The 16,508-nt window shown below is 39.0% G+C and overlaps 1 protein-coding gene across 1 annotated transcript; it reads left to right on the forward strand.

Moving 5' to 3' along the window:
- The first annotated feature begins 801 nt into the window (after positions 1 to 801).
- LOC138300489 (interferon-induced protein with tetratricopeptide repeats 5-like) lies at positions 802 to 9,995 on the forward strand. Its single transcript, XM_069239909.1, has 2 exons — positions 802 to 979; positions 6,409 to 9,995. The coding sequence occupies exons 1-2, from the start codon at positions 876 to 878 to the stop codon at positions 7,883 to 7,885; spliced, it is 1,581 nt and encodes a 526-aa protein (XP_069096010.1). The 5' UTR covers positions 802 to 875; the 3' UTR covers positions 7,886 to 9,995.
- Positions 9,996 to 16,508: the final 6,513 nt, after the last annotated feature.

Here is a 16,508-nt window from a genome sequence, read left to right on the forward strand (position 1 = left end):
GAGGTGGCAAAATTAGTGCCTAGAACACAGGGGCAGCTCGTCCTCGTGGACTTCAGTTGGGGGCCCACTTTCCTGGTTTCCTGTCAATGTTTTACTAACCCAATAGTGAACAGTATTATTCACTATTTGTGTAAGAAAAAATGGAGCACAATTAGCTGAAATATTACCGTAGCTGGCAGCTAAGGTAATTAAAAAATGCTTTTAAATGTATCTTCTACGCATGCTTGTGGTGAGAGTGAGCGAATATGTGTGTTTGTAAAGCATGTGTGTGAGGGTCAAATTGAAGGTCACATGACGTGGAGTGAGATGGCACTTCTGCTACCTCTGGCATTTTGGTGAATTGACTCCCATGCATTTTACTGTGTCAGAAAGGATTAGTTTCAATCTACCGATTAAAAAAGGGTCATTTCGAGTCTAACAGCTTCTACTTTTTTGAGGGACACACATTTTTGTCGGATACAAGCAACTAAATTCTTGAGGTTTACTATTCAGGAAACGACCTCTAAAATAGTACAATGAACTTCATTAAAACATTTGAATGATTTGCTATTGATAACCCTCACAACCAGGAAGCCCAGAAGCTGTGTTAGAACAGTAATTTTGTTCCCTTTTAAAAAAACATGCCCTGCATCTTTAAAGCAGCTAAGGAATTGCAGATTCACTGCTCTTCCTTACAGTGTAATCACCAGTCCGTTGCCTAACAACACATGCACAAGAGCACAACAGCCTCACGAGTTTCGTTTCCCCTAGCCTGCTGCTTCTGCGGCTTTTCTTTCTGCTCTATTTGGAAGCACGCCTAAGTTTCGCTTTCCAGTTTCTATTATTCACTCCAGCACAGCTCGCAGCTCACGTGACGCTGCACCCGGGTTTATAAAATGGAATCGCGGATGCTGCCGCTCACTCAGCCACAGACCACCGGCAGTCCAAGAGGCACCAACCAATCGGATGCTCGGGCTACGAACAAAACTGACATCATGAGGTAAATACGTATTTACATAACTTATTGCAGTTTATATCGTTCAGGTGATGTGAGGACTGGCATTTCTAACATTCTATTTTTACAGCTGTATGAATAAACCTTGTTATTAAGAGAGTCGTCTTATAATGCTCAAAATATTTTTTTTGTCCCGTATCTCTCTGTATTGGGTTGAAGAAAACAGGTCTGAACAAAGATCAAGCAGCAGTTAATGGTAACAAAAATATGAAAATAAAGCAGGGTTCAGTTTCGGCACCTTAATCCAAAGTTAATTTTCTTTGGAACAAAAAAAAATTCAACATTGGAGACAATTAATTTCTTCCACCTGAGTGATAACTAATCCACAATTCATTCGCTGCTGGTATGCTTTCTTTAGTCTTTAAGTAAGACAAATATAATGCTCTATGTATCCAATGCTACAAAAAAGGGACAAAAATACTCAAGGATCCTATAAATTGGGTTCAAGTGGCAGCATAAAGAGGGTGTAGTCATATGTGCCATAAAAAAAAGTTTTGATAAACTTGTCTCTAAAAATGCATAAGTTCCTGATATAAACAATGAAAAAGTTAAAACGTTAAGTGAAATTAGGATGACAAGAAAAACCCACACAGTGAAAGCAGACCCGACTCAAGAGCCCAAAACCCTTCTACCATGCCCAAAATGTATTTATTTAGGGGGTTTGATAGCAGACCGGACTCAAGAGCCCCAAATCCATCTCCCATGCCCAAAATGCATTTATTTGGGTGGTGTCATACCCCAAACACTCCAGGGTATAATAGTGGCAAAATAACTCTGTTGAAGATCTCTGTAGGACTCTAGTCACAGGTTTGACTCATCATAAAATCGCAGGGAGATCCCATGTGATTTATTCTAAGCATAAATCTAACATGCAGGTTATAGATTCTTATTATGCAACTAGTGTAGCATGTTATTACTTTTTTTGCTCCTGGCAGAGCATGCAGAGAGCGGGCCTTTAATGGCTGGTAGAGCCCGCTACGGCGGGTTCTAAATCTATATTAGAACATTGGAACTTTGGCAGCTCCATTGAAAACAATAGAGTGCTCCGGGCTTTTACTGGCCAGTAAAAGCCCGCAGCGCCAACATTCCAATGTTCTCTTTGTTCACAGCAAGAGCTGTGAACAAAGCCTCATGGAGCCCGAGGGGAGTTTAATCCCCTCGGGCTTCGTGAGGAATTTGGTTTATTTAATAGAACATTCTGCCCCGAGTGGCAGAATGTTCTAATAGCCTTAGAACCCGCCGTAGCAGGCTCTACCAGCTATTAAAGGCCCTCTCCCTTGTTAAAGGCCCTCGCTACGGCGGGTTCTAAGGCTATAATGGTCACTCTCAGGGCAGTGCTGTAGATAGATCACCGAAATAGTACTACTGTATGTCACACTGAGGGCACCATTGAAGAAGGTTTGTATCGATGTGCTGCTGGAGGAAGCAAACTAGTGAATGCACTATGCTAATGTTGGTAATATTGACTTGACTCTAAATGGACATCTAGTAACAATCTGTGCTACTCGATGTGGCAGCAAATGATTCTTTTAACATAGGATGTTACTAAATGTCCCTGTGGAGTCAGCATTATAAATGCAGTACAAAAGCCCTTTGCTAGCTGCCCTATGGGGCTCCATAGGGACTTTTTGTAAAGGCCTTTGTTAATCCTTGCAGGGCTGACTCACATTTCCATTCTTCTGAGGTCTTTAAACAGGTGACTTTGGGTTTAGTAAAAATGAGAACATATAATTAAGTGTCAAAATAAGTGATTGTGTATTGTGTACTATATAAATGATCATTCTCAAAATAATTACACACATAGACCTACATATCTTCAATTCCTTAAATATAATGTATATTGAATAGACATGTCATACCACCGTTCTTAAACACAGGCTACAAATTATCTTACAGCGATTTCTGCAGTCCCTCATTTTGCTATTTTCATCACACACATTTCATTTTGTATTTGAAAGTTCTTTGTCTGCTTTGGAGAGCCTGACAAACTACAAACTCTTTCAAATGCCGGTGCATTTCATGGCTGCCTATTTGTGAATTGAAATGCATAATGTGACTTTGTTACTTTTGATGGATTACTAAGACTAGCAGCAAGATGTGGCAGTGTTCGGCTGCACCCTTTTTTGACTTCCAGCATTTGCTCATAGCCATGAGTCTCTGACAAAAGATATTGCTCTTTGTCTTTGATAGTGGGCCACCGTGATTTGCCCATCCTGTGTTCCACCTGTGTACTGATGGAGCAGATTGTTGAAAAAATATCCGTCCTAGCCATATCATGTTTGACTGTAATTCATGCCTGAACAATGATTGCTGGCTCGGCTGCCATGTCGTCACCTGGGGACAGGTTTTTTCTTCTAAATATACGTATCACAAATTGGCAAAGCTGCTTTGTGAACCGTTTAGTTATTGATGGACCAGTCATACTTAGCTCATATCAGCTAGTAAGGCTGCAGACGTTTGAGAATTTGTTCTGTTACTTCTAAAATTAGCAATGCCTAATTGCATTTTTTGTGTCCCAGCCAATCAAATTTGATATCTCGTTCGAATTTTGGTTTCTCAATGAGGTTTCTGGCAAACTGCCCACGAAGTGCAACTTTAACACTTTAGTTCTAATATTTTAAAATCTACTGCACAGATACTTATGAAACCACAAAAAGAGTTTAAAACTGAGTTTCTGTTGCACATAGTGGGAAATGTGTTGGAAAACCTCGAGGGGAGCAGGCAGTGGTGCAGAGAACTACACCCTGCTCCCCCTGCTGTGTTTCTAATACAGAAACATACTTTTTAAAGTAGCAGTAGCTTCTTTAAAGAACATTGTCTGCTTTAAAAAATAAAATGTTTCCTCTTTCGGAAAGCAGTGATGGTTATGTGTTAATGCAGGTCAACATACCTGTGTGTAGCCAATCTAACAGTGACCTAGTTAATTAATATTGATTAGGTAGCTTGGTCTTCGATACCATATGTCATCAGATTGTCTGAAGTATCCTATCAGAACATAGGTCTGGTCAGAAAAACTCAGTGCCGCTGATTGCGACCAATTTGTGCGACCAGTCTTTGAGGCCAGCTTGTCCCTAAACCTAAAAATCATTGAAATCACTTAAATTCAGCATTTATAGTGATCTACCCAATCAACATGCCTAAACTTTACTGGTGATGAATTTATATATAATGCCACACATGACATCGCAAATTACATCATTGATAATGTTAGTTCCAACATGATATCACAATTTGCTTCATCAATGGTGTTACTCACGCTGAAAATGATTGGTCTTTTTTACACCTGCTCTTCATAAGTGCAAATGCAGCATGACTGTGAACTAGTTGGATAATTTTCTGTCAGTTGACCTGGGTCTGAATTTAAGAACCTAACACTTAGGTTCCGAGCATGTTGAGTGAATTATTGTTTTGGGTATGCAGCACAGTTACTTTGCATCTTGTGTAATCCACCCACAATTTACGTTAACCTGTGCGCTAATATTGACACATTTATTATTTCCAAAAACATATTATATTACATGGAATCTTTTTTACTCGAACAGTGTTAAAATTACTGTGAAAATAATCTCATATATGTGTGTTGCTTAATAAGGAACACCGGTCACATAGTTATTTTCCAACACCCAAAAATATATATATTTACCTTGACATCTTGAAGTAAGGGACAAAAAAACTTACAATTTGGCAATACTATTGTATTGTACTTTTAACTCCTTTGTGCTGTATTTGTTCAATTTTAGAATAACCACTGGTTGCACAAAAAAGAGTCATTCTCTTTGCTGAATAAGCAAATGAAAAATAGAGATATCCAACTCTTTAGTTGCTGTGGTTACTCAAAAATGTGCATCTCTTATGAAGATGCAACACTGGAAAATAGTCCAGCACTCAATGTTTGCAATGCTAGTTAATTGATCAGTTGCAAAATATTAAGGCCACAATTTGAAGTTTGGCGGTCACACCACCAGACCGCCATTACAGAGGTCAGGAGGATGCCAAGCCTGTGGCCTCCCCACTGCCACAAAACAACACTACAGCCAGGCTGGCGGTAGTGTCTGTGGTGGTGTCAATGCAATAGCATGCCTTGGCTCAGAAAGTGAGCCTGAAGCAAATGCCGCTGCAGTGCAGCACCAGATGCACCTCAGGCACACCTTGCCATGCACAGTGTTGTGCATGGCAACACTGTGCATCGACAGTGCATGCATAGGGGAGCACAACATGTGCACCCAGCCACACTGCTCAATGGGAAAAATTGCCCTGTGGCCTTGTTTGGGGCCCCTTCCCTACTTTTCTGCCGATCTTTTCATGGCGGTGTCCCTGGCATGAAAAGCTCTGCAGAAAGGCAGGTCGTGATCAGCATGACGGGGCTTGCATCAGCACAGCCACGATTGACCACGGCTTCCCTACTGCTGGTGCCGCAGGGTTCAAAATCATAGCGGTTGCGACGGTCTCATGGCAGTCCAGTTGCCATCCTCATAATATGGCAGACTGGCCACCAAGGAGGCGGCTGTCTGACCACCACCACAGGTACGGCAGTCCCAGGACTACTGTACTCATAATTAGGGCCTTAATCTCTACTTGTATTATTAAATCCTTATTATGTATTTTAATTACACATCCTCTATACATAGATGCACATATCCGTAATGGTATTACACTTACATTAAATGATGCAAATTTCTAAATTTGATTATTTTAACATTATACCTCAATCTATTGTATCTTACAATTTGGAACGTGTTATGCTCTGAAGCGTGTGGGCAAATAAAGTAACCATACCAGAAATGAGTTACATCCCTTAAAGAAGGGATTGGTTAGAAAAAGATAAAAACATACACTGCCCTGCTGGGGTTCACCCTCCCGCACAGAGCTCTGAAACAACTACAGTGCTCTCTAGCGGGGACCTGTACCCGGTGTAAGGCTTACAAATATTCTTGAAAAATATTCCAGCCCCCCACCCACAAACTCAGAATGAATTTCTGAGAAGTGTGTGATTCCAGTCAATCATGATCAAACAATTTGAATACAAGTATGCTGTTTGTTCAAGGGTTAACACTTCATGTAGACTCACTTTACCTTTCTTGTGTCATTGTTTTAAGGCAGACCGAAGTCTGCATCCAAATCAGTGATTGACAATAAACTAATATAAGAAGCATCAAAATTATGAAAGCAATGCACCTCAAAAACAGATCCTAAATGGCTGATCAGGATATATTACCTTCATAAACAATGAGTGTATGGTCACTGTTTTATATTTATATTGCATAGTTGTTTTCATTACACGTTTTATTTGGCAAGTGTATTATGTGTCCTTCTGCAATTCTAGACCAATCAATGCAATCTGGTAAATGTATTTGAAGGATGCATTGTGAGTTATAAGATTTTTGATGTTGATATTGTTCATTCTTTTTTTACAGTGAGATTACCAAGAGTAACTTAAAGAGAAGTCTGTTTCTGATGAATTGCCACTTTACCTGGGGTCTGATGAAGAATGACACTGATCTTGATGATTTAGAGGACAGACTTTATGACCAAATTGAATTTGTTGTAACAAAACACAAGTCAATGATTTACAATTTGCTTGCCTTTGTGAAGCACCTGAGAGGCAAAAACGAAGAAGCGATAGAAAATCTTGAGAAAGCAGTTGATTGTATCCAGAAGAATCATTCTGAAGATTTTGCCAGGAAAAGCATTGTTACCTTTGGTAATTTCTCATGGGTTTACTATCACATGAATCAAGTGGAGGATTCCCAATTGTATGCTAATAAGGTCGAAGATGCTTGCAGACAGTTATCAAGCCCTTTCCGTTTTAAGGTTCAGCTTTCTGAAATGTATGGAGAGCAGGGCTGGTCTTGCCTAAAATTTGCTGGGAAGTATTATCATAATGCAAAGGAATGTTTTGAAAAAGCCCTAGAATTGGAACCCGAAGAACCAGAATGGAATTCTGGCTATGCAACTGCTGTATATCGTCTGCAAGGATTTGTCATGAAACATGATGTTACTGAAGACACCAAATGCCTTGAACTGTTGAGGCATGCAGTAAAGTTAAACCCAAAAGACACTGTTGTAATGGCCCTTCTGAGCCTGAAACTGCAGGACATGAAACAAGAGGAAGAGGCAGATAAATACATGAGGGACGCACTGGAGAAAACACCAGATCTTCCCTATCTTCTTCGTTATGCTGCAAAATTCTACAGGAGAAAAGGGTTACCAGATGAATCTTTAAAATTATTAAAGCAAGCTATAAAGTTGACACCAACTTCGGGATTTCTTCACCACCAAATAGGCCTTTGCTACCGGCAAAAGCTCTTTGATGTGAAAAAAAATGCTAAGTTTGCAAAATCTAGATATCCATCTGCAAGCCCAATGGGTGAGAAAGAGGGTGAGAGAAAGGACCTTGTTCAAAAAGCAATTTATCATTTTGAATTGGTTATTGAACAAAAACCCAAGTTTATTTATGCATATACCGACCTGGCAAACATGTATGCAGAAGCTAACCAAGATGATAAAGCAGAGGAAACATTCAAGAAAGTGTTTTGCATGGAAAATCTCACTCTGCAAGAAAAGCAGCAAGTTAACCTTAATTATGGACGCTTTCAGGAATATAAAAAGAAATCTGAAACTGAAGCCCTTAAATATTATAGAGAAGGGCTAATGATTAAGTATGAGAGCTATGAAAGAGACTCATGCAAAAAGAGTTTAAAACGTTTAGCAGAAAAAATGCTTAAAATTAATTCAAGAGATGCCAAAGCTTTTGGCATCCTTGCATATCTCCACCAACTCGATGGAGAAAAGATGCAAGCGATTGAATGTTACGAGAAAGCCCTGCAGCTGGATCCTGGCAATGAAGAATATTTGAGTGCTTTGTGTGATATGCGTCTTTCAATGAGTTGAACCCTTGAGGAGTAGTAACTCCTACTCTGCATCTCCAGCTCTCACTTTTCTTTCCTTCTAGACACGAAGTGTGCTGCCATACCTGCAACGTTTTTGGGAACCATTGCTGTTCCGAAGCACAAAACACATTTTAGAATATAATAATTTCATCCGGTAGAAGTTAACATGGCTTTTTAATTATTAAATAATATGTTTACAGTACGTTTACAGATTACAGTTGGACAGATCACAACTCTTGAGGATTAAATTCTAAAATAGTTGGTATTTCTGGAGTGAGGCTCCTCGAGACACAAAGTATTTGGCAATGAATCTTCATTGTAACAAATCTTTCATGAAACATTTAGGTACATACCTAATAACACAGATGCGTGTGCATGCACAAGTACGTGTAAGTATGTGTTTAATTTTGTGTTACTGTGTGTGCATGGGTGTACACCTTGCATAATCTGTGAATAGAGGTTTACTGTATAGTATAACATGGATGGATAGATAGATGTAATGTACACAATAAGCCATATTTAGCTATGATTATTTCATGTGCACTCATTATTTGTACTAATAGGTTTATTTTTTTCAAAGTGAGGTCAAGCACGCATTGAGATGACCTAATGTCATGTAGGCATGAGCTATGTACACATATGAAATTACACGAAAGACGTACTATTTATAATAGCAGTTAAATAGTCTACAAAAGAAACATCTTTGGGTCTGTGATATATTTTTGACTGGCCCAGCGAAGAGGCTTGCAATGCTAATCACTGACAAATAAGGTGGCATCCAGTGTAGTCAGCATCAACTGCAAATTGTGTTTAGGATTACCTGACTCATTTATGAGGGATCCTTCTTTTGTTATTTCATTCTCGCAGTTTCTTTTTTGGAAAGGTACAAAAGTTAAGAATAAAGCCAACTAACTAGCGATCCAACATAATATTTGAGTGATTCGTAATAGCCAAAATACATCATAAGATAAAAGAAGATGTGAGTTCCTATATCAAATTCTGAGAAGGTAAATTAGATCTTGTTTCGTCTCAGGACAAGCAGAGCAAAGTATATTCAAAAGGTGAACTATCTTAATATTAGTATTCATTTGAAATACATGTTATGGCACATTTATTTTCAAAGTATCATTCATACATTACCTCTGATACCCCACTAAAGATAGTCTTATATTGGTGGGCGTCATTTTTTAATATGTGCATACCATGAAGCAAGGGTTAGGCAAATTTCCGATGAGGAACTGGCTAGAGAAAGAATAGTAAAAAGGATTGCAGAAAATTCAGCTCCTGTATTGTCTTTGCAATTTAGCTAAGAGAGGGAGATCTCTCCAATAATTAATTTACCTGACTTATTAGAGTACAAATATGAAAGAAAGGTAATGAAACAACACTTTTCCCTCAAACAGTCCTGCAAGGAGTGGTGGTGCTCCAATGGAGGCACTCATGCACATGGCGTGAGACATGGCGTTCTTTAATTTGTCCAGTCTCATGCTATCCTGGTCTTGCAGCTAAATTGACTAATGTGTTGGGAATGCGTTACAATCAATGACAACTCTACTCGGCAGTCAACGTACTATCACTCCAAAGTGTAATCTAAGATTTGCTACTGCTGTCATATTTTTTTTGTTTCAACCTAGCCCTGCATTTTTCCACTTTAAACAACGAGCAGCGCAGTGGAAAATGCTTAAAATATCACGTTCCATTAGGAAATATCCATTATAAGTTTTATATTTGGGCAATCACCTGTTCATCAAATGAGAAAAAGCGAAATAGATATAAAATCGGGTATTTTATTTGCATAAAAGATATAAGCAGTAAATTAGATGTGCGCCTGATTAAGGACCACTAAACACACTCTGTATACGTGCTTCAGGCATGCTTCACAACCAATATTATCCGTTCTACATCCTTAATATGTGAAGTTTGCTTCTAATATTTTATGAACAAAATGGACTGATGCATCTATTTTTTTATTATTATGTTTATTCTAATGTATTGTACATTTTTATTAGAAACATGTAAAACTCAATATGATTTCTGGTGTGTTATTCAATATTAAAATCTACGATGGCAAAGTCAATCCATATTAAATATTTTCGGTGTTATTAATGCTTTATTTTTTGCACTGTATCATATTTTTTACTGTTCTGTCGCTTTCTTCCTGCTAAATGATTTCCAGACTTAAAACACTGCAATGGTGTCTGAGCAATTTTGCAACTATGGCCAGGCAATAAACCACCATCATTTGCAAAAAGTGCCTAGGGAAATATTACTTTCTCTATGACTGTGTAGTAAAACAAGCACTGACAAAGAACCTTATTATGAGGCTGGTGGTCCGAAGACCATGAGCATTGTGTTTCGGTCGGACTACCTCAGCTGTAGTGGTCTGACCGCCACATTACGAGGTTAACAGGCTGACTAGCCAACCTACTGCTATTCCTGCCAGGACGAGCGATCCTGACAGGCTGATGGCAGTCCTGGTTGTAATCAGCCAGGGCGGGGCTGAAGTCAGAGCCACCCTGCTGATTACAACCTTATGCAACCCTGTGTTGTCCCCTGTGCTGGTGCTAAATTTGGCTGCTGCACCAATGCAGGCATCCTTTTACCGTTGTGCAAGGATGTCTGTTTTGACGGGTGTGATTTTTTATGTGCAGGAAGGTGTTCCTTCTTCCACATAAACAATCACTATTGGTGATTTGGCACTTCTGCGTGTGCTGCATAATGCTGTGAAGACTGTGGGATTTTTGAGGTCGCTGATGCCCCCTGCATGCGGCAGCATTACTTCTGGTTCTATTATGAACTGACGACAATGTTGTTGCACCTTTCCTATTGGCCTGACTGGCAGAAACCTTGGTTTCTGCCAGTCAGCTCAGTGGGAAAGTAAAAATGGGGCAGGCCGGGAGGTCACCAGCACGGTGGCGACCTCCTCGTCAGGAGTTTGGTTGGTGGATGTTTCCATTCGCCAAACTCATAATCAGCCCCAAAATCTCTAGGATGGGTTTGTTTTAGGGCAGACAGACAACACTGCAAACATACATTAGGACCTACTCACAGTTTGCATTTTGCAGTACATTTCTTATTGCTGCAGTAATGCTGTGCACGTATTACAAAATGCAATGCACAAACCTACGTGCAGAGACCTCAGCCTTCGACTCTCTAATCCTTTCTCTGCAGAGATCTCTGCCACGAGTGTGAAGATCTCCACACAGGTAAATCTACTCTTAGCACTAAGGGCCATATTTATGGGTCCCTAGTGCCACCGCTCCAGTGGCGCTATGCCCTGCGCCATATTTACAAGGTGGCGTTAAGCCACTTTTTGTGGCTTAACGCTACCTGTAAAAACGACCCCTTCACACGCAGCCCTTTGCGTGGAATGGGCATGCAATGGATGTTTCTGTGGGCGTGCCACAGCAACACCCATTGCATTTTGACGATGCCTCAGATTTACGAGTTTTTCTAAACCTTAGGCAGCGCCAAAATCTAACATCACCCCATGGGTGGCACTAGCAAGGCACAACGGGGAGGAATTCTTTTATTCCTCCTAATTTTTTGCTTTTTCTATGTGTGCTGCATTCTGCAGCATGCATAGAAAGAGCAAAATGCCAGACATGATTGTTTATGTGTGGGAAGGTGTCCCTTTCTGCACATAAACAATCATTTGAAAATGACGCTTTAGCACTTCTGTGTGTGCTGCATTCTGCAACACACACAGAAGTGCCAAATCGCCATTAGTGATTGTTTATGTAGGGGAAGGGACACCTTCCCGCACATAAACAATCACACCCCTCAATGCAGACATCCTTGCACGATGGTGGAAGGATGCCCGCATTGGCACTGGCAGCTAAATTTAGCTCAAGGGACAACACAGGTGCGCCATAGTCAATGAAATATAGAGCAACCCTGCGTTGTGAAAATGACAGAGTACGGCGCTGCCAATTTTGGCAGAGCACAGTGCTCTGTCATTTTCCTATAAATATGGACCCAAATGTGGGAGGGACAGAGGGGAGTGGCTGGAAAATGGGGAATATTTATACCTAAATGGAAGGGGCTTAAGATGAGACACAAGGTGCTTAGAGTGGGACATGAAAAAAAAAAACCACCCACCCACACAAGTGTAAGCCCATTGATATTCACAAACTGTACTTCTAAAGTTACTACAAACAAAAGGGCCCAGTACAGTTGTAAATGTACTCCAGCGAAGACTTAGAGTACGTCCAGCACCACACATGTCCACTCACAAGTATTGAAACACACATCCATGGAAAATTATGGATGCAAGGGCTTAAAATAACACCCATTGGATAGACTGTTAAATAAATAAAAAAATTTAAATCATATATAGAAATTGTGTATAATTTAAAACAAATTCTAATTGACGATTTATAGAATGTAATAATAAAGATATTTTAGTATTTACAATTTTGCTAAATGTATTAACTCTTGGTAAATAATAATGTTGGTGAAATGTTTTTCAATTTTATTTAGGAGTATCATTTAAATAAATACATTTTAAATAATTATTTAATAGACATTTAATTGAATGTGCCATAAAATGCTATTTTATTTCACATTAATATTATATAACAAATTTTTTGATATATTTAACTTTTTTGTTATATATATTTTTTAAATGTAATAAACTTTTATACATTTTCCTATATATTACAGGGGGATCTCTGCCCCAGTGGTGGAACCCTCCACCTACGTGTGAAAAGTTATGAGAAGTATCTTTACACTCATAAATCATGTTGTAGGAGGCTCTGCCAGTGAGTGGAGATGTGAAAGTCTGCACCTCGTAGTAACTTTACACTCAGAAATGGGAACTAGGAGCTCTACTCCCAAAGGTACATATACATGTGTTTATTTACTAATGTGTAAATCTACACCTGCACTTTTATGCTATTTCCCATTTCCAAGTGTACTTTACTCCTCATTGTAAACTTATGTGCATACACTTCATCAGTTCAAGGGGTGGAGCTATTAAAGCATGAACTTAAAAGTTTAAAGTTACTCCAGGTAACTTTTCATACATAGGTGATGATCTCAGCCACTATGACGGAGATCTCCCTATTGAAAATTATAGAGACATTTTGTAAAATTATTGGCAAAAAAAAGTGTAATTTTTTATTTTTAAATATGAATGTAAATTGCTTTCAAATATTGATTATTAGCATACAACAAACAAAATACAATGTAAGATCACAATAACTCATTAAATTAAATGTTGAATAATTAGTTAACTCACTTACATACAGGTAAGGCATTTACAAATTATATTTCTTAAATAATATTTTAAAAAAGCAGAACAGCATTTTTTTTTCACTATGTATTACACTTAAAAGTTAAGTGCTAAACTAATTTAATTTGTTTTTCTGACAAAAGATTAAGGGCCTGATTAGGAGTTCGGCATACAGGAAGACCTATCTGTCGAACTTCCGACGAGGAGGTTGCTTCCACACTGGTTTCATCCCTGCTGGACCCATTTCAAGTTTCCTGCTAGGCTGACGGGCGGAAACCAAGGTTTCCGCCCGTCAGACCAGCGGTAAACTGGCAGCAGTATTGTCTGTGGCCCAAAATTGAGCCAGTGGCAATGCTGTTGCCTGCTGGGTGCACCAGCACCCTTGCAATGTTCACTGTCTGCACAGCAGATAGTGAACATTGCAAGGGTGCTGGACAGGGGGACCCCTGCACTACCAATGCCAAGTGCATGGGCAGTGCAGGGCCTCCCCTGCGGCCCCTTCACTTATTTTCCGCCAGTCTTTTCATGGTGGTAAAACCGCCACAAAAAGGCTGGCAGAGAACGAGGTCATAATCAGCAGGATGGCACTGCATGCAGCACCACCCTGGCTGATTGTGACCTCCACCCACCGTCAACCTGTCGGGATCACTGATCCTGGTGGAGGCAGTTGAACCATGTGGCGGTGAGACCGCCACAACCGCGAGACTCACTGTCTCAAGATCGCCAGCCTCGTAATGATGGTAGTTTTGTTTTTAATGACATTCATTATTACAATATAAAATAATACTTTAATAATTATATATCATTTTATCACCATATATGAGCACTATTGACAAAGGTAAATTTACATGTGTAGATGTATTCTTTTGTAAAGCTACTTTTGCATTTAGTTTTAAATGTACACTTTATTGCTATGCACCATTTAAATTTGAGTGTAGACTTACATGTATCCACCTGTGGAACCAGAGCATGAAGACATCTAAGAGTACATTTGCTTATGCAAACTTACTGCTAGTAATTTTTTACATGTAGGTGGAGCTTTCTCCCACTGTGGTGGTCACCTCTCTATGGATGGGAAAGTATAAAGAAAATTATGAAAGTTTATTATTATTTAAATAAATTATTAAAATATTTAATGTAAAGTTAAACAATTAATAATATTTATTAACATCTTACTAATAAGAAAAATGTTACAGCACCTTAACTAATTAAATTAAATGTGTATTAAATAATGAATTGATTTTAATATATGTAATAAATATACAAATAAAATCAAAAGCATTTTGCAAAAATACTAGCCACAGTAAGATTTATATATTGAATATTTAGTAAGTTTTGTTAACAGTTATAACTTGAATAATGTAGTGATTTTGAGGTTATAACAAAAGATAATTATGTAATGTAAATTTTAAATTGTTTATTATTTAATTTTTAAATAATAAAATATTAGTTTATTCATTATGGCCCTCATTATGACATTGGCAGTAAATGCTGCTTACCGCCGCAGTGACAGCCACCAAGCTACTGCCGCGGTGGCGTATTTCCGTTCACCTTATTATGACACCCACCCACCAATCCAACAGAATTCAGCCACATACACAAATCCGCCAGACCAAAGGTCAGTAATAAAGTGGTGGTCCCAACATCCATACCATCACACCAACAAAACAACGGCCATCACATTATGACCCATGAATCACCATGGCGGACATTCAACGGCGGTAACCATTGGTGGTATTGTATTGTATTGCATTGTAATAGTATTTATATAGCGCTTACTACCCCTGACGAGGCGTCAAAGCACTTTTCGGTGAGTAGCACGCTACTCCGGAACCCAACAAGAATTAGCGATGGATTAGTATCGGGAAATATGAGTACAGTTTTAGTATTATTATGAATTAATTTGAGCCACAGAAATGAGAGTTTGTTAGTTAGATTGACTGGAGTAATGGAGGGGTGGAGGAGGAAAGAAATCCAGAAATGTTAATTGGGAGTATATCCCTCATTTACTCATCCCAAAGGCTTGGGATGAGTAAAGGGGATGGAGGAGGGAAGAGTCTGTGGAAGGGTTAGGGAGATCATAGTAGCAGGGTGAGATAAATGAGGGCGAATTTAGTTGGGTTGTTTGGGAGGTCATGGTAGTAGAGTAGGGTTTGGTCAGTTAGATGTGAAAGCGGAGGGAAGTGCTTAGGCGGAGTTATTTAGGAGATGAAAGTAGTAGAATGGATTTGGGATGAGTCAGAGTGGGAATGGAAGATAGATTGATAGAGACATGACATATGATGATGGGTAGATAAGTGTGATAAGATGAGAGCAGGGATTCATAGATATCTAGTATAACAACCCACGCAGGAGCCATGCAATGACCCACGAACATACCATGCACAGAACATATACATATATATATATATATATATATATATATATATATATATATATATATATATATATATACATACACACACACACATACATGCACACATGAATACACACACAGATATGTACATACAATACATAATTAGAACCATGGGTAAATATACTTAGTCAAACAGGTTTAAAGAGTGTGTGTGTATTTTATTGTTATGACAAAGTAGCAATAGATATTTTCTAAAGAACTATACATAACTAGAAATATACACATAAACAGAAAATATATTTATCAACATAGGCATATGCAGACCCTTGTTGTTTGAATATGGTGGTTATGAAGGAAAGAGCCAACTCTTGAGTAGTTTTCTGAAGACAAGAAAGTTATCTGTGGCTCTTATTGTTGGGGGTAATGAATTCCATAGTTTGGCTGCTTGAACAGAGAAGGATGTACCACCTTTAGTCTTTTTCTTGGATGGTGGTGTTCTAAGGCGGGGTGCCAATCTTGAGTGAAGGTTTCTTTGTTGGATGTATTTGGTTATTTTGTTTCTGATAAAAAGCTTTCCTGTTCCCTGTATAGCTTTGTGGGTGATACAAAGCAGCTTAAAAAGTGCATCTTCTGGCAAAGGGTAACCAGTGTAGTGCTCTCAAGGCAGGGGAGATGTGGGCGTGTGGCTTTACGGCTGCGGAGTTCTGAATACGTTGTATTTTTTTCATAATAGATATAGATGATCCATGGTAGAGGCCATTGGCATAATCCAGTTTGGATAGCACAAGCGAGATAGTAGCTTGCACCTTGTGTGGAAATCCGAGGTGGGGGAAGATGCGTCGTAGAGTCTTCAAGGTGATGAAGCTTGTTTGTGCTAAATTGTCCACTTGGGCATTCATAGTTAACTTGGAATCCATGGTGATTCCAAGGTTTTTAACTTTCTTGGATAATTGAGGAGGTGGTCCTAGATCGTCAGGCAGACGCACAGAGGGTCATAACTTTTCCAGTCACCACATATGAGTATTTCTGTTT

This window comes from Pleurodeles waltl, chromosome 6, assembly GCF_031143425.1.
Source record: "Pleurodeles waltl isolate 20211129_DDA chromosome 6, aPleWal1.hap1.20221129, whole genome shotgun sequence".
In the NCBI taxonomy this organism is placed as follows: domain Eukaryota; kingdom Metazoa; phylum Chordata; class Amphibia; order Caudata; family Salamandridae; genus Pleurodeles; species Pleurodeles waltl.

Excerpts from the sequence above, each read along its gene's own strand:
- LOC138300489 (XM_069239909.1), top strand. The coding sequence starts at position 876 with ATGGAATCGCGGATGCTGCCGCTCACTCAGCCACAGACCACCGGCAGT. Across the intron at positions 980-6,408 it reads AACAAAACTGACATCATGAG|TGAGATTACCAAGAGTAACT; the intron begins GTAAATACGTAT and ends CTTTTTTTACAG.